Below are 22,885 nucleotides of genomic sequence, written 5' to 3'. Positions count from 1 at the left end.
CAATAAACTGGTGTATTTGTGACAGAACGAAGAGTCTATTCATCCTTCCTACTCACAGCTGTTTGAGCATTTCTCCCTGCGACAGCCAAGTTCATTTCAGTTAAAATAATCCTCTGAATAACAATGACGCCTCAAATCTTTGTTTTAGTGCAAACACATTAGGAAAAGTTTATTTTAATGGAATCTATTTTCCACAAAACCTGAACCATTTCAAAGGACAAATATAATTTCACCCTCCCAAAGTTTGTGCTTAAGCCTCCAGATACAAAGTCAAATGTCCACAAGTTAAGTCCTGCACTATTTTTATTTCCTGCAGCTTTAACCCTCTTTTCACAAACTAACTTCCATAATATTGCTTTAATAAAGCATCAAACTTGAACTGCTTTTTTTTCCTGATGATCTGCATTTCTATTCTATTCTATTTTGTTGTGTCTGTTCCTCTCAAGTAATTAAATACTGAGAAGCAGTTCCTGTATTTTTTTTTTTTAAAGTTACTCCACACGGGGAAAATTAAAAACATTTAGGAGCCGGTTTTAGTTGTTGACGTCCATCGTTAATACGCTGTCAATACTGTTCTGAAGGAAATTCGTCTATACATTCAAACACGTATCTCCAGCATTTAAATTTCCCCCTCCCTTCCCACCACATGTGCTTTTGTTATGGTGTAATTGTGTTGTTGTTGTTGTTGTTTTTGTGCTGTGTGAGGAGTTGTTTTTCTTCCCCTAATCACACAATATGTCCATTTGCAAGTAGCATAGCTTGGGACCTGCCTTGTTTTTCTCTCCTCTCCTTACCTTGAGAGATAAATAAAGGATCAATCAATCGATCAGTCATCAAATGTGATCGATTTGGAAAACAGCAGGTTGGAAATTTGTGGAAATTAGTGATAATGGTCTTGTTTTCATGTATTGGTTTATTCTCTGTGCAGAAGTGATACATTTGTGGGAAGTTGATTTTAAAACTAACTTTCTAAAGGTCTTCAACAGTAATATTTGTACCCATTCCTGGACCGACGCCCCAGAAGTGTAGAAGGTGTGTCCTCTCTCTCCCTGGCTTGTTCCAAGTTTTAAAAAGTGTGTTGCTCCAACCAGCCAATCAGAGATCAAACCCTATATAGTGTCATCGGGGGTTCAGCCAATCACAATCAAGTTAGGCTCCTCCCCTTTGACTCCTCCCACAATCAGGCAGCTCTGCTCTGGCACATGGCACCACGAGAGGAAGTACTTCCTCCTCTTCCCATAGATGGACATGTGTGGGCGGAGCCAGTCCAGCTCACACAGACACAACAGATTCTGAATGCAGCTCCTGTGATTCAATGTTCTAATGGAGGAGAATCAAGGAAAAGCAACCAACAAGACTGTGGGAAAGTGTTGAAAAGCTGGATAATGTGACTCCTTTAAAGATTTCTATTCTGATAGAGTAACTTTAAAATAATCTAAATGAGCTAATTATCTTTCTTTTTAACACTGTGTGATTAAAACTACCCAACAGCTCAAGAAACTTGGAAAAGATCACAATAAATTATTTCCTGTATCTTCCTGTATGTATTCATTTGCAGCTTTTATGTTTAAAGTGATGAAACACAACAAGGCCTGTGTAAAACAGACATCTTTAATGAATAACTGCACAACAATAACACAAACTGTGGAAGGTTCTCTGCAGCACGTCACTGACAGACTTCAAACTGAGCTTGTAAAGCAGCTTTTTGTTTTGCTTCATAAGATAATCCCACAGTGTGTATTTATTACCTTTCTGCTCTGACTCCTGTTGCCGTGTCAGTAATAATCATGAACACTGCAGAGAGGTGGGAGGGCGGCAGCAGCATAATTAAACGTATTATTTAGAATTAACAATATAACTCCTCTGCCTCCAACCGGCTTGTTTATCCGTGCCTGGATTTACTTAAAATGTCTGAAAAACATGCGTCGGTGCCACTTGAAACACAATCACAACACCCTCCTCCCACTCAAACTCGCTTTTAAATCATATTGTCAGATTTTATTATTTCAGAAAAAAAAAAAAATCTTAATGATTATTATTAGACTGTTTGATGCTGTAGCAAACAATAACGTAATAAAGACCAGCTTTTTTATGTTGAATATTTTAAAGCCAATTATGTAAGGGAGTCTTAGGATATGTTTTAAACTATAACTGAGAGCGGTGCAGTGTTTGTTCTCAAGAAATGAATATGACCATCGTTATTGTTTTCATCCTATGTTTCTGTCCTAAATTAGTCTCTCTTAAAATTCCTGTTAAGCTGAGATCTAAATTAGTCAGGAGGAACATGCAGACTCTCCCTCCTCACCCCTGAAACAGGGTCCTCGGACCCCGGGTGAGGAACCGTTCCAGACCTGATCCCTAAAAATACAGCCTGGCAGCCACCGATGTCTGATATATTCAGGTGTGGAGGTTGAACAGACTTTTATCTTTCAAACCCGTAGCCGTCCGTCTAAGTGTTTCTTTCTCTCTTCTCCCTCTTATCTCTCTGCAAAATGGGTCTGAGGAGCAGGAAACATGGTCCGACATTTAGACGAGAGGGTGCTGTGTTAACCTGTTTGGCCTGATGGTGGCACAAGAAGCACTACCGGCGAGTGAACACACCGTCACAAGGGCCTGTTCTGCTCTCCACTCACCAGCCACTTTATTAGGAACGACAACCATCAAGAAGAATCAATTCTGCCTTTTGCTCGGCGATAATAATACCAAATCAAAAGAGGCCGCAACCTCAGAGACCGATACGGACGTGAAACAAAAGGCGATTGTGATTAAACAGTCACAGGAAATGTGAAGGAGGTCACATGACGCCAAGGAAGAAATAAAGCCCAAAGCTTCCAGTTTGAAAAAAAATTAAAATAATAATTAAATAAAAAATCCATAAACAGACAATGAGCGAGGCTTCTATTTTTAGAGAGGAAACAGACAGCAGCTTTATTCCTGGTGAGCATCCACCATGCCACATCCACCCCCTCCTCCATCCCCTCCTCCTCCTCCTCCTCCCCATCGCCATCCCTCCCAGTCCTAGTCCAGTCATGATAAGAGCCAATCAGAGGCCAGGGCCTGTGCCCATAATTGAGCTGATTTGCATAGCGGCCCAGTGGTTGAAGCGATTAGAAGTTAATCCCGATTAGTTTTGGACATTGCTATTCACCATGCAGTCCCCCCAACACCCACAGTCAGCCCAGCACCGCGTCTGACCTATCTTATCTCACAGTGCAGAGCAGCTAACCCATCATCTGTGTGTGTGTGCGTGTGTGCGTGTGTATGTGTGCGTGTGCGTGTGTGTGTGCGGGCGCAGTAAGCTCCAACTACAACAGAAATTCAAACGCAATTAGATTGAAATGCATTTCTAAAGTGACCCCGAGGTGAAAGATAAACACACGAACAACATTTTCCACGGCTCCACTAAACTGTCCTGAACGCGCGTCGGAAAAAGTTTTTGGAAAAGCAGAAATATTTTTGAAATGTATATCATGCCGCTCTAAAGCCATACGGAAGCGCTACAGGCTGATGACCTTATGCGTCCTCCCGCTTGCTGTTTCTGTCCCTGGTTTTCTTCACAGTCCAGATTTTTTTTTTTTTTTAAGCTCATAGAGATGAGACGATGGGAATCAGTCATCGGAGCATTAATAATGGAGCTGAGCTCACAGTGGCTGTTTGAAGCTGCACTTAGGGCACAATGTTGTCATCATCAAGCCCCACTGCTGATGTTACGCACAGAAATGTTGCTGCAAGAAATCAGGGGATCACCGAAAGTACAGAAAGAGTCGTACAAGAACACAGTTTCATCGACAAAAAGCCAACGGCAGAATTCAGCTTTAGTACTCTTTTAGTGTTCTCAGCAAGATATTTATCTATTGTATCAGACAAGAGTTGGTAATTTCTTGCCGTTTCTTCCTAAACGTGATGGCCGAGGTGCCGGTTGTAAGCCTGCGACCGAGAGTCACAGCGCCACCTTGAACAAACCAATAGAAATACAGGGTGACGTGACGTAGCTACCCACACGACACTGGAATGCCAGTACACGCTTTGCTAAATTTGCATCGTCAGTTTGTCTCTCTTTATCCGAGTCACGACTGCGTCCATGTTCTCCTCTTCTTTTTTGGGGGATTTTCCCCCAAACACGAGAATAGAGCAAGGGGGATAGTTCTGTCCATGTTTAGCTCCTTTAACATTCCTGGCGCACGCTTACGACGTTGTATTTTTGCGTAATCGCGAGTCGGTGCAGATTCTGCTCGTACAGATTCTTTAACTTAGTGTTGTACAGTCTGCTTACAAGTGACCCGTATCCTTCTGTTCTGCGACAGTGTGAACGTTACAATTACCATGTTATCAAACCAGACAGTCACTCGATCATATGTGCTAACTCATCAGATTTGTATCCGAGCCTATGTTCATTCAGATTTCTTTGCGTGATTGTTCTCACTCCATTTCAAACTCGACCTCCATCAGACTGCAGTGTGAACGTTATCTGACCCCAAAAGTGACCGTCATGCCCAGAAGACGTGGTGATGTCACGCCGAGTTCCCTGTTTAGAGAAGTAAACCTGGATGCTACACCGGTCAGCGCCAGGGTTGCCAGATCTGACTCACTGTTACCAGCCTAAGCACAATGTAAAACACGCCAACCTCAATATGAAAACAAATCTCAACCTGTAGAATCTTATCTTAGAACTGGTATATGTGTCATAAAGAACATGACATAAACAAATAATCCCACTCAATCTGGCAACACAGGTCAGGGCGTGTAGATCCATTGTCAAGTGGTTGTGTAAAAGGAGCAGACAAAATCTAGACAAAATGACGAGGGAACGAAGAAGGAGATTGAGAAAAAAAAAGAAAAGAGAACATCTTTTAACATTCTCATTCGCAGTCACATGTCAATGACGTGGAAGTCGCATATTTGCGACTGGATCATTTAGACAACGGCTGTAAACATCAGATACATCAGATTTAGTATCACATATGATCAGGGTCTGGTGTGCAAAAATCAGAAATTGCAATGTTAACAGAACAGGTCGGACACAAGTCACTTGTGAGCAGAAAATCGGAATTCGGTTCTTTTCCCTGCAGTGTGAACGAGGCCTTAATCCCCTCATGTGATTCACCTGAGTGTAGAAACTCCTCCCTCTCTCACATGCGCTGCCAGAGCGTCTCGTTTACTCTTCTTGCAGACGTCCAGCAGCTCGTTATTTTCTGAGAGTTTCTTGTGTTACTCCTTTCTTCTCTAGTTTTGAACCTCAGCTCGTCTTTCGATTCCCTGCAGCCTGAAGCTCTCGGACACTTCGCCTCCGGACTTTGGAAAACAAACTCTTGCGAACTCATTTCTCGGGTCCGTTTTGTCTCGTGCTTTTAAAAACTGGTGCACATAACCAAATAAAAATTCTTGAATATAAACGCCTGATACTAAGTCTGGTATTTGTACTTTATGATACAATATATGATAAAACAATGGTGCGACGCAGTGTGCAGACATTTTATAAGATCCAGTTGTGAAATGATCTATTTAGAAGTTTCTTTTGATCTAAAAATCACAAAATATGTGTGATTTTGTTTAATTTAAGGCATATCCACAACAAAGTTATAGATAAGTTAATATGCTATGGTATTATTGTTATCTTAACAATCTGGCATTGGAAAATGTCATTGTTGAAGTGTTGTGATGAGTGACCTGTAAAAAGATAAACATTTGATGATTTTTTTTTTTCAGGTTAAATACGAGAGTTTCAGCACTAAAATACTGACTGTGGCAAATAAACGTCAGCTACATGATGTATTTTCACTTTTAAACTGCATCTCGCTCAAAGACAGACTTGAGCAGGACATTTTCATTATGACGTTAAAGAAGGAGCCGCTGTGACACCGTGAGTCTAATTGAACTTTCTGATTATCAGTCGGACGACTGTGACCGGCAGTGAACGTTGCAATGAATCCTCATTTTGGAAGTGATTTTCTTTGTATCATTACATAGATCCTCACCAGCACACGCTTCTTGTGGCCTTTAGAGGCGTTTTATGTCTAAAAGATGGAATATAAATGTAAAAAAAAAAACCCATATTGTTGTGGTTATAATTTTGAGCAGCACTTTTTGATTTGGTGAGTTCCTCATGGGGTGAAGTCATTATCCTCACTGTCAGCGGAGCCCAGAGGTGAGCAGACACAGGACGTGGGTGGTAGTTTGACTTCCTCTTGCAGCTCCTCTGAAGCCACTGCGAAGAGATTTTACGCTGACAGCAGAGCCAAAGGGCAGATCTTTCCTGCAGAGACCCCAAGTCACCGTAGAACTTCAGACTCCAAGTGACTGATGTGTTTTTGTGTATATTCATGAAATCTAATGACGCGTTGTCACTGGCAAGTTGAAGTGTGCGTAATGATTTGGTCCTGGGGGATTCCTCGTCCGACCTCATTCTAATAACGTGACAGAAGGGATGATGTGAGAGGTGTGTCTATCTTGTATATGATGGTTCATTAACTGATGACGCTTTAATGCGCTGAGGAGTAATGATTGTGTGGATTTCCTGTCTGAACGGCGATCAAACAAACGGCGGGATGTCCCGACTGTTTAAACTCATAAATAGTGTTCCTGATCCTCCCCAGAAACCAAGGAGCTAAACCGCCGCACGCCCACTTTTTAAGAAGGTGTTGAAATCTGAAGCTTTTCCAACCTTTGGGCTGGAGGTGACGAGCCGACACCCACCGAGCAGTCACATCAGCCGTGTCACTGCGGCTCTCTCAACAGCCGCCAGCAGGCCTGACAAGAGAACGCTGCTTTACCGAAGTTCGAAATGACAGTTTGGTTTTTCCGCCGCAGGAGTTCGCGCTGACCTCTCACACTTCCCGAGACGCCGGCGCTGCGTCAGCTGGACCGCCGGATCAAAACCCGGTCAACCTGCGAGGGAGCGACCCTGTATGACCCGGCACAGCAAACGGGACGGAGAACGCAGAGAAATAGTTGTGGTGACAGTAAAAATGGGAGCGATAATCCCAGACAGAAAAGAAATTCATAGTCGTCCTCATTTTTTGTGTTTATTTGTAATAAATAAACGGTGAAAGGTTTGAAAACTCGCACCCACTTTAATCCTCAAAGTGTACTAATCCTCTTTAAACTTTATTTCTATCGCACTTTTTTTTGTTTTTTTAAAACAACCACAGCTGAAACAAAGTGCTGTAGTAGTTCTCACTCTCACTTCATAGCAAGCATTACTCAGCTAAACAATCACACGTCCACCCACTCAGCATCTGAGATATTAGAGAGTTAAACCAGTGTGGGTCTGATTTACCCTTTAGATTCTGGATAAATGTGCTCAGTTCCAATGCTCACGCAAATATTTCTGTGTTTTTTAAGGTGTTCAACTGAGAAAAATGAGTGCAAACGGTGTTCAGATGAGTGTTTTGTTGGCTTTAGATCTTGTTTACAGGAGATCAATCTGCTGCACATGATGCTGTTTTCATGTTGGTTTGAGTTTTCCACAGTTTCATGGAGCTCTGAGCCCAAAAATGAACCGTGATCACATAAAGTATCAAACAAATCAGAGCGTTACAGCAAATAAAACTCTGAATTTAGCTTAAAATAAATATGGGAGATGATCTGTTGCAAAAAAAACAACAACTGAGAAACAAAATAGACATTTAGAAAAAGATCACTAATAAAACCTGTAAAAGGCCAGCTGAGGAGATGTCTCTATGAATGTCTCTATTTACGTAACAAGTACAACCAGTACAAAGTCCTCTCATAATGACATCAGGCTGCGTGTACACATCTGGTACACACAGCCTGATGTTCATTATTGTTTAGAACATTGGTATAGAATAATAATAATAATAATAATTCTCACTGACATGTTCATCTACAAGGGTTTGGAGACCCTGCTGAACCAACTCAATGAACTCCCAGCTGGGGAGTTATCCTATAAACACTATATGGTTACGTATGAACTGCCCTTCTGTGCCTGTTTGCCAGCAGCACATGACGCCCCCCCCCCCACCCCCCCCCCCACCCCCCCGAAATCTACTGACTTAAGACACTTAAGCACAAAAACACTCAAGCACAATACATTTGATTTGATAATTGAGGAGTGACAGCCATTGATATTTACTCTCTAGTAAAGCTCTAGTACATTACAACTGTATTTCTGTCCCTACCTTTACAATTGTAACTACTATGCTTATATATGGGTATGCCTCACATGTATGCAATTCTATTTACTGATTTATGACATCACTAAATTGTATAATATGACCCTGTTTGAGCTCGGGGGTGTTTAAGTTCATGAAATGTTATAAAAGGAAAAAAAAATGTTTTCTTAATGCACTGAAAAGTGTACAAATAAAAAAAGAAAAGGAATATTGGTATATAATAACGTCACACAGCTCAAGAGGTTGATATTACCATGAGTGACAGCAGCTCTTGAAGCAGTGCCGGGCGCACTCGTTGAGAACCGGTCCCCGGGGTTTCAATTCCTTGGAATCGTTTGCCAATTTAGCAAACGATTCCCTTGTTGACGACAGTGGGCACGAATGACATCATCACTCGTCATTCGCAGGAGTAGTCATGCAAAGGTGCAATGCAGCCAGCAGGAAACACGGCGTCCAAACGGCGGAGACGCAACAAACGATATTTATAATGTGGATTTTTCATCAAAGGGAGGAAATGATACTCGCATGTGAGAGTGAATCTCAAACCCAGCAGCGACATTAACACGTCTCCTGCTGTTGATACTGCAGGTAACTCCCGAGCCCTTTTCTCCAAATGAGAATCGATAAGAGAATCGGAATGATTCACTCTCATCTCTACTTCCACCTGGCTTCATTTCAGGTGAAGTCTCCATCTTGGATGAGTACTCATAAGTAAACACTACCAAGAAGATCCCGTTCAGTTTTGGGTTTGAGGGGCCATGTTGTGTTGTGTGTAGTGTGGTCGTATGAGTTTAATGGGCGACTCTGAGTCCCCGGCAGGTGTGACTGTGTGTTGGAGATTGTGTTTCTCTCTGTGTTTGCCCTGCAGCACGAAAATAGATTAAGGCGTTATAAAGATGGATGGATGGACTTAGCTTCCTCTGCAGCCACAAACTTATCTTCGCAAACAGGTTGAACAAACGAAGTATGATGAGTTAATCCGTGTTTGTGTGTGTGTGTGTGTGTGTGTGCCCCCCCCCCCCCCCCCCCCCCCCCCCCCCCCCCGATATGAGCTTGATGAGTAATACGTGGTTGTAGGACCTCACTTAGAAATCAGGTTCACATTAATCTCCTTATCAGATACTCGCAAGTAGAGCGGTGATAGAATTTCCTGAAACAATGAAGTATCCCATTGAAGGGAGCATAAAAGGGAAAAAAAATAGCTTATCTCCTGTGAGCAGAGGGAATCAGAGTGGAATCAGCCGGGTCATATTTTGAAGTCTCCATCTCACTACTTCTGGCCCAATTTATTCTCCCCCACTAAAGACGTGTTAAAATATGTGGACTGAGTGGGAGGAAAGCCTGACATTTTTCAGGAAATATTCACACGGCTGTCACCACGAGGTCTGAAGTGAAGTTTGTGTCTGTGTGCGTGTGTGTGTGTGTCTGTGTGTGTGTGTGTGTGTGTGCGTGCTGATATTTTGGAATGAGACTTGACAGCCCACTATTTTTAGGAGAGGTAACACTTTGTGCGACAAAACCGGGGAATCGTGCGCTTCCTGTGACGTCCAGACTCCAACGTGTCAGGAGCTTCATTTAATGAGCTCGGACAACCAAATAAATGACCATATTAGGAGAACAAAATGTTGACTTGCAGATTGTATTCAACTGCTCGAGTGAAGAAAAGTTCCTCGTCTATGTTAAAGGCCAAAAAAAAAACAAAAAAAAAAAAAACCTCTGCTAGTTTATGTGAGAGAGAATAACAATTTGCCAAATGCACAAAAGTTGGGTTTGTATTAGTGCATCTGCACGAGTGGCTGCGACGCATTGACGCCGATTTGTGTGTCACGGGATCCGGGCGGCGGTCTGCCGATGTCTCCCGGGAGCAGCTGTCGGTGCTTCTCTTCCTGCTACCCCGGTGGCTACAAACATGACCCACATGGAGACGGCGTGGCGAGGCACAGATGGCCCGTGGAGGTGCGCCTGCAGACCTCCACCTTCGCGGCCTACAGTTGTTGAACAGCTGCGGTGGAGTGCAAAGCCACGCCACTGTCTACGCATTGTGTGTGCGATGGTGGGATGACCGCCATTTTTTTTTTTTTTTTTAAAGCCTCCTGAAGCCCATTCTCTTCCTCTACGGGTGGATTTAACTAAGCATATGTATGTGGGTCAGACACCATTCAAATGTCAGAATGTTTTTCCCCGCACAAAACCAGCCGTGCATCCCAATGATACGAGGTGTCATAGTGAAATTTACTCTCGTTGTACTGACAGCAGATACCACCAATTGGACGATGGAGAAAAGTACTTCACTTCTCACCATTTACAAATGAACGGTTGCATACAATGTCCTTAAAGCATGAAGTCAGGCTATAGACAACTAAAATATATATATATGCACTAATATTAAATCCCTTTTCTATGCAAATGTCAATGCTACATTGCATATGTATTTAAACTACAAATGCATGTGTACCTGTACTGGCCAAGTGTTTTATGTTGTGTGGTCTGGGCCATTGAGTTCTTTTGTTTAAGTCTTTTGTAATATTGAAAATAGGCCAAATGACTTGTCTGGAAGTATATTTACTGATCAAATTCAAAACTTTATGGGAAAATGCGGTGGCGGGCCAGGCATCTCAGACCCAGGCCTTCGCTAGTGCTGGGTCAATCCACCCCTCAATAACTTTTTGATGGCTACAAAAACCATGGCATGCAAAAACTTAGTTTAAAGAGCCATTGCGTCACAGATAGATACTCGTGTAGCCAGAATAAATACCTTTACTACGTTCACAACTCTGCTTCAGCTGCAGCTGCTACATTAAAAAAGCGGCTGCTTTTCCCCAAGCTTCTGGGGGTCGAGGACGGAGACAAACGTCAGCTTTTCGTGGTCTTGAAAATAATATGATGGCAAATAATATAATCCTGAATCCTGCCATGGAAGTTGTAGTGAGTGCTAGTAAATTGCACAAGGACCTCCTTGCGCTCAGTGATGCGGTGCGTTCAATGACCTCGTAGAAAAGTCCCTCTTGAAAATTATTTTGAAAATAAATCTGCAACCAAATGTCTTTATCTTCCCCTTTAGTCATTGACGGTTGATAAAACTGCTATTAAATAAACAGAACTATATTTTTGTTCGTGCAGCTCACTACAGATGCAGCTCGCTAACGCTGGAGAGTGAAAACTCTCTGACATCCAATCAGAGGGCTTGAATACACTGACGTCATGCGAGGCCTTCGAGAAGGATCTGAGTTGCCAATATCAAAATCTGATTGGTTGAAGCAGCAGCAGCATGACCAATACTAGTTTTACACTGTAGATGCTTGCAGAATAGAATCTGAAGGCCTGAGGCAGATTTCTTTACCCGGCAACAGGGGATGGCTGAAATATGATTGGTTGGAAATGTTAACATGGAAATACACGTCTGGAAGCAGCGCAGCTGGAGGAGAAGCTCTGAGAAGAAGCAGACAGACCATTTGGAATTATTTAAAAAGTACTCATGGACATAATATAATCAATATCAATCTGTGACTCAGATATTTTTCTTAGGCCTGCAGAGAAGGCCTTGAATGCCCTGGCGGTTGGTTTTGTTTGTTCACTACCCAAAATGCATTGCCATCTATGCCACGTCCTCTCACCCCGCCCACGAGAAAGAGGTCTCTTGTTGGCTCTGGTTCAGAGTTCCGGGGGGAGACGCCCAAACGAAATGGGTTTTCCCCGAAGAGAATTCCGGTCCTAGACCAAACAGGGGAATGTGAACAGGCCCCGAGTCTGCTTCAATCGTGAAAGCTCATCATGGGAAACGTGAACTCGGGTGCAGCTGGTTTGAAGTGGGAACTTTGAGAGTGACGTAGAGCACTTATTAATACACAGCCACGTGGCTTTATAACGCGACCGCTTGTCGATGCTGACATGGTGTTTTTGAACTGCGTCTTTGTTTTCGTAGAACGTTTTGTTTTCGGGGGGGCTGTTCAGAGCTGAATGGGATGAAAGAGCGCCAACACACCACCAGCTGTTTCAACTGTGTGTCCATGTTTCAAATCTGCAGAGTGAAAGTGACATAAACCAAATCAACAGGTGAAACTTTTCAACAATCCCCACCCGATCGAACCGAGTCCCGATGTAGGCCAAGGAAGTACAACGAGCAAGTGTTTTTTTTTCTTCAAAGAATAAAGCAAACTATGCCAATGTGACCATATAACTAAGCTCTCAGCAGGTGTAATAAGATTATTCTCTGATGAATTGTTTTGGGAATAAGTGGAAATTGATCTATGCTGTTGTTGGATGAAAGTGTAAAGTACTTGTTACATTTTATTCCCTGGAATCGATAGAGAAAGCACCACTGCTGCAGAGTATTATGGCTCTTCATTTTATCAGTCCTCTGAATCGCCACTGGAGCCAGTCACTATCACTTCCCTCAGCAATCACACATATTTCCCACAAAAATGCCTTTTATTGCTTCCCGGGTGCCGTCGATGTATATCCCGGTTAGTGTTTTAATACAGGAAGTAGCACTGCCTCGCATTTCAGCCTCTTCCCCTCTATTCCGGTAAAACCGCTGAAGCAGGGGGAATAAATATCATTTACTTCTATTCTTTTAATATCTTCCTTGATAAATATGCCGCCATTATTCATAACTGTGTTCGTTTTCTCATTCAGACTGTAAGCCTGCGATGATATTTGCTGCTCTATTGTCTCAAATCAAGGCCTTGTCGATGGTAATTGGACATCTCGCTCCTCACTCGGATGGATCACGTATCTGCCCTCCATGATTGTTCATTCAAACCAAAACTGAAGTTGGGGAACGCGAGGTGGAAGATGAATAATGAATCCAAAAAGGAAAGACATCTGCAAGTTCCATGCAATTATAAACTAAAATTACATGGCAGTGCTTACTAATTTAACACAAATTATTCATTGTGTTATGAATAAATCTATTATTAATAAAACAGGGATGGGCATATGGGAGATAAAGTACCCTGAAATATCTATTCAGTCCTAGAAACCACTATTTCAACTGCAAGACCCTTTTGCAATATTCATGAATCGCATTTTCACAGCTTAAACAGAACTATAATTCTTTGTTGTATTTCAATCATTTACAGAGCGAATTCTCATCCCCGGGAAGTCTCTACTGGAGACCCGGGCGACTTTTTACTTGCGCTGCAATCGAGTGCAATAACTCGGTAATAAACTGCCCGCAGTCGCGCAGAAGCCTTGATTCAGCCGGATAACGTGTGAATGGTGACACCGACACCCGGGTTACATTAACGTCACATTACAGCACAGAAACTCGTCATTAAAACCACATTAGTAACGTTAGTACGTCTTTGTCACATATTTCGCTGACGTCTTCTTAAAGTAGCGGTGGGATTCAATTAAAACCATCTTACATAGGATAAGATATTTGAGCCATAATTGAAATAGCATTCTGTTGGTAATCTAATAAGTATTAACTAACCTCATTAAAACAAATCCTTTCAAGAAATCCATTAACCAATACTGTAATAATACATAAATAAAAGTGTATTTCTTGGAAATATTTTATTGTTGTTGAATATTTTAAGCAACTTACAAATTGATATAATGATTATATAATATATATGATGGCATATATTTTTTTATATGTTATTACATCATTGGAAAGCTACGACATTATTGGCCATTTTTCAATTATTGGTTGTTATACCCCATTAAATCTAATTAAAGAGAGGCATCGTGATTAATGAGTTGCAGCTCCCATAATTACCGTACTGTAAGCCGCTACTTTGAACCCTGCAGCTTAAATGATGACGCAGCGACTTTATGGATTTTTGTGATGCGTTCAGGTGCATCATGTAATCTGACTTTTCCTTTTTTTTTTTCTTCTTTCTTTTTTTTCTTTTAATTTGGTGGATGAAGCTCATATTCAAATTTTGATTGAATCTCAATATTTGGCGTGAGAGTAATTTGTGCCTCCGCCAGTCGTAATCTTTGTTTGCTGGGATCAGATGTTAGGTTGAATAAGATGTAGAAAATGGACCTCCCATTTGACTCACGTTCATTAGCTTGTGCAAATTTACACAACTGTCCGAGCTTTATTCTTTAAAATATCAGTTAAAAACTCTGGCTGATGGATTAACTGCTTGATTCAAATGAAAAAACTATCCATGTCAAGGTTTTTCACCTCAGAATTTTAATGCATTAATATTGATTTTTAGCTCCTCGTGCTGCAAATAGTGAGCTATAAAGTAATCTGTAACTGTAACGCTAATCTTTCTGGGGGAAACTTGATTCAGTTTATTAAATGTTGAAACATTTAAAGCAATGTCTCTGTCCGTACGTGATTTCCTGCGCTACATTTGCAGCCTGAGAAACACTGACTTCACTTTTCACAATTTTCAGGGCTGATTGACAGATTAACTTGGACAAAATGTGCACGCACCAAGTGACCTATTGTGTTGTTAGAGCAGCCGTTTGGATATTCACCAGCAGTTCGTATCATAATCTGATGGAAAAAAAGCTCTGAGTTTTAACATAAGTACGACAGAAATATATATTTCACAGCTCTCTCTGGTGAGTCAGATCTTCTTCAGAGTTTGGACCTTTAGTCCAGAGGATCTTTTGTGTGTGTGGACGCAGCGCCCAGGTTTGATTATTTTATTAAAAAATAAAAAAAAATGTCTTCTTCTGAATGAAAGGAGTTCTCTCTGCAGCAGTAGTGCAGTTTGTGTTTCTGCCGCCATGTGAACCCTGCTCCGCGGCAACAGAAGCGACCGAAGCGAGGCTGAGTGAGACGCGGGGTCGGCCTGCTTACAAATGACCTCTGCTGCGTTTTGATTGAAGTTTGATTGAAGTGTGAACACAGCACGGACCAAAGAGCTTCAATCGGACCGAACGCCGGACGTGACCGGCGTAGAAAACGTCGGCCACGTCGTTCTGTGTCGTCGCAGAGGAAGAGTTTTCTGCTGCTGCTGCTTTGCCTCCTTTTACACAGCGTGTAAAAATAGCAGCGCCAGAGTCCCACGTGTGGATTTAGCTCAGTATGCAGCAGTGTGGTGAACTACAGTGCAAAATATACGTCATAACGGACAGGCAGGGTGTGGAACGTTGTATTTCCCGACTATGTCCACAAAGACATCCCGCGTTGAACGACTGCCTTGCTCCAGCCGCCTTCACGTTTGTCTGGATCTTTAGCCGTCTTTCTGTTTTGCATTGATTAATCTCACGAACAAGACGAGACAAGGCGGGGAGCTGCTTACAAAACAAGATTGTAGTATTTCTGAACTCCCCCCTGCAGCCCCTGTGAGCAAGGCGGTGGATCTCCCCTGCTCTCTGCCTCACACATTACAGTGAAGGTAAACGGTGGTGGCCCAAGAAACAAGACAAACCCCTTGAAAATAAAACTGAGCTCAGTTTCACAGGTTCGCTTTCTATTGTGACGTGGGATATTCACCAATACCACCTTCTATTCTCAATAACAATAACTTCTCTTTCAGGGTGTACAGTTTGATTAATATTCCACCGCAATGAATGTTTTAAATCTATTTTATTATTCAATTTGTGACCTACGGACATTCCTTCACAGACAGAATACCGACTGTGTTTCTCATGTTATTTCAGGAGGTTGAAATGGGAAATGTTTCACTGTCGTTAACGGCTGCAGTAAAAATAGAAACATTAATATAAGAATGTGCTCAGTGTAGTTAATGTGTGGTACAGTGATTATAATTAGAGATGAAACAAGAGTAAATATAAATTTTTTAAGTTTTAATAAACATGGACTTTTATTTTGAAGGCATTGTGGGCTTTTATTTTGAATGTCAGCTGACCCCTATTCTAATCAACCGATTAATATCCAATTTAAAAGGTATTAACTGTCATTTTGAATAAATAAGGACTTTTATTTTGAAAGCCAGCTAACCCCTTGATATCCATTTTGAAGGCGTCAGGTGTCATTTCTAATAGATTATAACGAGGTTCATAAGATATTTCAGATAATAGCGAAAGTGGACAGTTTGTAAACCGAACAAGTAAAATCACAGTTAAAGTCTTGAGACGTGATCAGGGACAATCTGAGGGTGTCCCCGGAGAACGAGCACTGAACATTGATAATCCTGCAGAAATACACACATCGCACGATCAATTATGTTTCCAATCACCAATTATCCAATCAGACGAGTCCTGCTTCTCTAAAGTCCCGCCCACCACGGTAGACGGTGTGAAAGTGTGTGTGGAGAGTTTGGTGAGGACTGATGGGGGAAGAGACAACACATCTGGACAAAGGAGTGACCTCTCGGTCACATCGGGCAGCGGTCCATGAATCACGTGGTGTGTTTTCTATGATGTGTGTGTGTGTGTGTGTGTGTGTGTGTGATTTCTTATTGTGCAGAGAAGGACTGAAGGGAGGGAGAGCACTGTTACATTAATATGTTAAGTGTGTATTTATCATAAATCTTAATCAACACTGTTTCCCCACAGTATGTTTCCCCGATGTGGTGCCTCTTCTGTGTGTGTGTGCGCGTGTGTGTGCGTGTGTGCGCAGAAGGTTTTTCAGAGTGTTGGACGTCCCTCCGAATGTGGTATTTAAATGAGCGCAGCGCGTTAAAGAGGCGTTTGGATAAGAAGCAGAACATCAAACGGATCACCTGAAGTGTGGGAGAGAGTTTCCGGCTCACCTGTCACTGTATGCAGCAGCTGTGGCAGCAGCAGGCTGGGCATATCTGTAGGCAGCGTAACCACCCTGCACACACACACACACACACACACACACACACACACAAAAACAGTCACGTTAATTGATTCCCTCCTTTAAAAGCTGCTCTCTGTTGTTTTTCTGTCGACACCAGAGTCCGACAACAGATGGGGAATTTTTTTTTTTTTTTTTTTTTTGACTGTGTGAGAATACACCGCACATATTAATCACTGCCATTTGTTTTTTGTTTGTAATTAGCAGTTCTTCCAGTGACAGCAACAGAAATATGGGAGTGCATGCATGACGGACCCTGACGGACCCCCACCCCCACCCACCCCCACCCCCAAACACACACACACACCCAAACACACACACACCTCGGTGCAGGTGTTTCAGACAGGTGTGAGAAATATCAACAGACAAATGTTTTGTGCATTCCAACCCTCATGAGTCAGCCTGTGAATAATACGGCTTTTACAAGCGCAACAGACACTGAGAGACTGTTGAGATTTAGATTTTGAAAGTCGCGCCATGTTTCAGGAAGCGGCGTAAAACACGATTGACCCTCGTAGAAATACAGTTAGAAGGGGACCTGCTAACTGTTTTTAACTGTTAACACACCGAGATGAGTGGACGACCTGCCAAACGTGGACACTGGACGGGTTTTCAAAACAAATCTCAAGTGGAGCAACGCTAAAAACGGCCAAAATACTACAAGTTTTAATGTCCGTCTTCCCGATGTCCGCCATCTTGGATTTCTCTGCCTGGTCGCCAAGTGCATGCAAGGAGCTATCAGATTGCATTTTTGTTTTGTTTGTTTTTTTATTTTGGATGCAAAAATGAAGATTACCGGACGCATATGGAAAGTGTCTGATTACAGAACGCTGTTGTTCACAATTTGCAATTTGGTGGCAAAATACAGTTTGGAGGAGACGACTGCAGAGTCGCTGCGATTCTCTCAAGCTAACGGAACTGTCAACCTGTAAAAATCTATTAAATTACCACAATAACTTTGTTTGATTATGTGGAAATGCATCGTCAGTGGGATAACATGGTGTTTTACTGCGTTCAGCATCGCTGGCCATCAACTTACAATGGGAAAGTTATTACATTACACTACAGTGTGGAGCCGATTTGTCCTTTATTTTCAAATTATGGCTAATTTTCGAGAGCAGGTACAGATTAAATCATTCCTGCAGCACTAATCAACTTATCATTGTCTTTAAAGTCACAGGAAAGAATGTTGAAGTGATCAGATATTGTGAAAATGAGTCCAGTGCCTGACTGAACACTCATGAATACAATAAAAAATATAGCTAAATATTACATCCCACTTCTTGTCCATAAGTTATTGATATAAAATGTTATATAATGTTCTACTAAATAATTTTTTTTTAATATCATATTCTATCTGTTTTTTTTTTTTAATGGATGAAAATTTGAGCTTTGCTTTAAATTAATTTTCAATTCATTCCAAAAGTTTTGCCCGCTGTGATGTTTTTTAAAGTTAACATTTTACCTCAAATTATAGCAGAGATAGAAAAACAATCTTTGACATATTTTATTCAGTGGAGCTCGTCTGATCAGTGAGAATGAAAGCGACTTTGAAAGGTTTGAAATTTCAAAACCAAATACAAAAATTAAGGACACGAGTTGTATGTTTAACCTGATAAAGAATTTCAGTATCAGTTATCATCAGAAAACATATAATGTTGAATTAATAAAGTGTTTAATTATCTTCAGACTTCTCACCTTCTTCAGGTTTTCCATAATGTACACTAAATCAAACGTTTGGCGGCGTCTTGATTTCTACGTTATTCTGCTCTCGTTTACTCGACGAGCACTTAAACAACAATGATTTGACATTTCTGCTGCACAGCTTCTGCTCGGCTCCTGAGGAATCCGGCAGCCTAATGAAGTAAAGGAGGCCAAGATGAACGTGGGCGGCTGCAGGAAAGGTCACGTCACGTTATTTAGAAGAAGAAAAAAAAAGCTACATTACAGGATAACTTTCCAATGTGTAAAGTCTTTTTTTTCTAATTCTAATCCATCAGCAGGATGTGAGACAAGTGAGAATCAGGCCAGAATAAAGAGTGCAGAGCAGCAGTGCAGGTGAGTGAACAACTTCCTCCTGTGTGTGTGTGTGTGTGTGTGTGTGTGCGCGCGCATATGTGTGTAGCGTCTGCCAGTGAACTGAGCCGAGGGCGAGGCTGACGAAGCCACAGGCCGTCCCCGCTGCACCTTCCCTTTGTTCCTGAGGACGGTGAAGCCAAACAGCCACCGGAGTGTGTGTGTGTGTGTGTGTGTGTGTGTGTGTGTGTGTGTGTGTGTGTGTGTGTTTAGAAGTCACCTCATGCATCAGTGCTGGTGAACCTGCAGGAGACCAGTCGGCTCCAAACTCTTTGATATCTGAACTGTATAAATACGTTTTAAAAGCACATTAAAGAACTTTGTTGATGTTTTTAATGTATCTCAGTTTGTTTGCTGCTATTTCAGGCTTTACTAACAGGTAACACATCAACTTCCATATTGGTGGTTATGATAATATTTTCACATTGTTCTCGCCACCACTGCCTGCTTTATGAGCCCCACGGGAGCAAATAAAGTCTTTTGAATTGCATAAATTCTTAAAAATGTGATACGCTTTACTGAACAGATGCTTTTTCCACTGTCAGTTAAAGAGTTCTATCAGCATTTATTTTTACATGTATTTCCAACAAGTGAAGGGAAGTTATAGATATTCAAGACTTTAAGATAAAGTTTATATAAAACTGTCAAAAAGACAAAAAATAAATAAAAAAATCCTATTACCATGAGTATATCTGAGAAAACCACAACATTCAGAGTGAATAATATTAAGTTACCAGTCACAGTATGAGTATTTTTCTGCTAATAACACATACATTTGTGACAATAAAACTATTGGATTCCATCAATTCAAATCAAACCGTAAGATGTTTATTGAAAACAGGGGAATCCAGTAAACACTAAGTTTGTGAATTGTTAGTTTTCACAGTAAAAGTCCCCCGGAATGACTGTGTTGTATTTATGTACTTATTCATATTCACCAACTGAATTCAATTCATTGTATTTATAGTCATTCATTTTAATTTATAAAACTTTATTGTTTTTCTTTTCCCTCTGATTCTATTTGATATCAATATCACATTATGTTGAGGCCCTTTTGCTTTATTCTGAAGTCTATGCTGAGAGAATGACTTTATGGCCTTTATTTGTCTCACACCAGGTGCTTACTATCTATTGGCTAAAAGTCAACGCGTCGGGTTCAAGCTAGTCCTTTACAGCCGTATTGTTTTCATAAACCATCACAAATTAAACTGTCTGCTTGCAGATTTAAGAGTTCATATAATCTTCAAGGTGCCACAGAGTGGAAAGGGTTTTATAGAAGAGACTAAATCAGCCTGACAGTCGGGAGGTTGAGTGGAGGTGACGTTCAGGTCATTCTGCTGCTTTTTATTGTCTTTTGGTATCAGTGTAAATTCACTCCCAGCCTCAGATCTTATAATCTTACACAGGCGCTGTTTGTTCAGGTGGTCTTATCGAGTGTGGAAACGTCCTCTCTCTGTGGAGGAAAGGTCGAACTCACACACTGAAAACATCTCTTGTGTTTTCTCATTTGACTATTCTTTTGTCTTTTTGTACTTTCACATTTAAATGCATTCTAACTGTGGGAACTTACTTCAAACAGTTAATCCTTTGCAAAACATCCACTCAAATATGTGTAAATGAAACATTTTCACCCTTGTGGGTCACTGAAAGTCGTTCGTCAAGACGATGTTAGTTTCTGTATCAGGTTCCATACTGCACAACTTACTCATACTTAAAAAAATATCCTTTAAATCTAATTATACAATCAAATTGGTGCAAAACTGACCAAAATTACACACATTTCACCATTTTTAGTTATAAATGTATTCTAATAGAGCTTGAACTCTACTTATAATACATTACTGAGCAGCACAGCCCAACAAATAAACTGTTATTTACAAATCAAACTCCTTGCAGATGAGTGTTCCTCCTCCACATTAATATAGAAAAAGATTTCTAATTACCACATGTGGCATTAATAAGGTCTGATCTAATCGAATATAATTTGAACCAATTAAAAAATTTCACTTTAATATCTGTTATAAGTTATATTATGACAAACAGAGCATTAAAATGTAATTGCCAATACTAATTATAATAGAAACATTTTGTGCTAGTACTGTTTTTCAGAGTGATTTTATACATTTTAAAATTTCAGACGTGTAGTTCACCTACCAACCAACCGGGGGTGCTGAAGCACATTCACTCTCCTGTTGCCTCAATTTATCTATTTAATCTGCTTTGCAGCCTTTAAATCTCATCCAGTTCTTAAAATGTATGTTTTCATACAGTAAATATTTGTTTTACCTCCAATTTAATTATTTTTTTTAACAGTAAAACTCTGATCCCTCATGTGTAGCGAGTTTCCGAAATGAGATTTTCAGCCACGGATGTCTTGTTAAACTGCAGCTTGGCCCGATGCTGTGCTTTCAGTTTCACATTTCCTCAGCGATGTTTACAGTGTGTGGGTGTGTGGGGCGGCCTGTGTGTGTCCTGTTGATGCCACTTTCCCCTGAGTGCGCGTGGCAGTTGGGCTGCAGCAGTGTTCGTCAGGGCCGGGGCGACGCCGTCGTTCAGACATGATGCTGCATAATTTATGACAGGGTGGCTTAGCGTCAGCGTCACAGTGTCATTTCATACAGCGAGGCCGACCCCGGCCATCCTCTACACATTAGAAAAAATGAATTAATGGACAGCGGGCCCGCGTTTGACGCATGCGAAACACACGCGGCGGTGGCGGCGGCAGTGATGTAACACAGCAGCTTCATGTTGGGTCCGATGGTGGCACCAGAGGATGAACTCAGTCCTGCTACATTAATATATACAAAACATGTGCTGTATTTCACTCGACACTTCCTCCATTAACAATCGCTGCTGATCAGCTTCACGATTGTGGCATTGCCACACTGAGCATCAGTTTATCTCAGCATTAGCATCATTAATCATTAAAGGTCCCGTATTATACAGTTTTTAAACAATGTCACATCAGTGTTCAGAGGTCCAACTTTGTATTTAAAGTGTTTTTCCCCCAAATTCGTCATCCGGTCCTGATGTCTAAAAGTCCCTCTCGTGAGCTCCACTGAGAACAGGCTGTTTCTGTGCCTGTACCTTTAAATGCTAATGAGCTGTGTCTGTCCATGTCTACTCCACGTCTGTTTTCCAGGAGGAAAAAAATGGCACCTGCTTGTAATTTTAGCGGGCAGAGCTCATCTACTGGTGGGGTGGTCAAAGTGAGTATCCACTACCAAACGGAGTGGATATTTCCCCTCATGACATCATGAAGAGAAAATCTCTGCATGACCTGTATGAGCACACGTTTACTAAAAGGTGGATCGAGCAAATGAGAGAGAGGGCATAATCTCTTCTCTTCTTGGACCTCTTACAGGCGATAGGGACACACATTACTGCTGGAAAGCCATTAGAAAGTCATTATTTTGGATAATATGAGACCTTTAAAGAATCACAAGTTTCACATTAGACTCCCCAAGATTCATGCACTCTCTGAATCAAGGTCCAGTTAAAGTTAACGCCACTGTGAAAACTAGCAGTGAGTTCAGAAAAGACGCAGCCGCTCAGGGAGAACATGGGATATTCAAAGTTACATTCATGTTTCTGTAGTTTTGTTGTTGTTGTTGTTTTTTTTTAAAATAATTTAAATGTTTCATAATTTACTACACTTAGTTTAGTATCGACTTTCTGCTCAAATTGTTTCTGTTTTATTGTGTTTTTAATCAAAATAAAAAATGTGACCAGGTACATGAATGGACAAATAAATACATTTAAATAATAATCATCTACGAATAAATAAATACATAAATTAATAAATAAATAAATTCTGAGGAAATCCTCCATGATTTCTTTCTATTTTGCGAAATGCTTTTAAAAATTCCTTTGAACATTTTTTTTATTATATATAATAAAAAATAAACCTATTATGACTAATAGAATGAAATAAAATTACATTTATGTGAGAAATCCTTTACTCAAGCCAATC

General features: G+C 41.1%; 1 protein-coding gene across 7 annotated transcripts in view; it reads right to left on the bottom strand.

Moving 5' to 3' along the window:
* rbfox1 (RNA binding fox-1 homolog 1) overlaps positions 1 to 22,885 on the bottom strand; it is an 86,003-nt gene that overhangs the window by 10,245 nt on the left and 52,873 nt on the right. For all 7 annotated transcript variants that reach the window (XM_080511527.1, XM_080511525.1, XM_080511529.1 and 4 more), the window contains one exon: positions 16,766 to 16,830. In XM_080511527.1, the coding sequence (XP_080367653.1) occupies positions 16,766 to 16,830 (65 nt within the window). The remainder of the gene's footprint in view (positions 1 to 16,765; positions 16,831 to 22,885) is intronic.

Source organism: Blennius ocellaris (assembly GCF_963422515.1).
Source record: "Blennius ocellaris genome assembly, chromosome: 16".
Taxonomy (NCBI): Eukaryota; Metazoa; Chordata; class Actinopteri; order Blenniiformes; family Blenniidae; genus Blennius; species Blennius ocellaris.
Note: the sequence above shows the minus strand (reverse complement) of the source record. Positions and strands in the feature narration are given on the sequence as shown.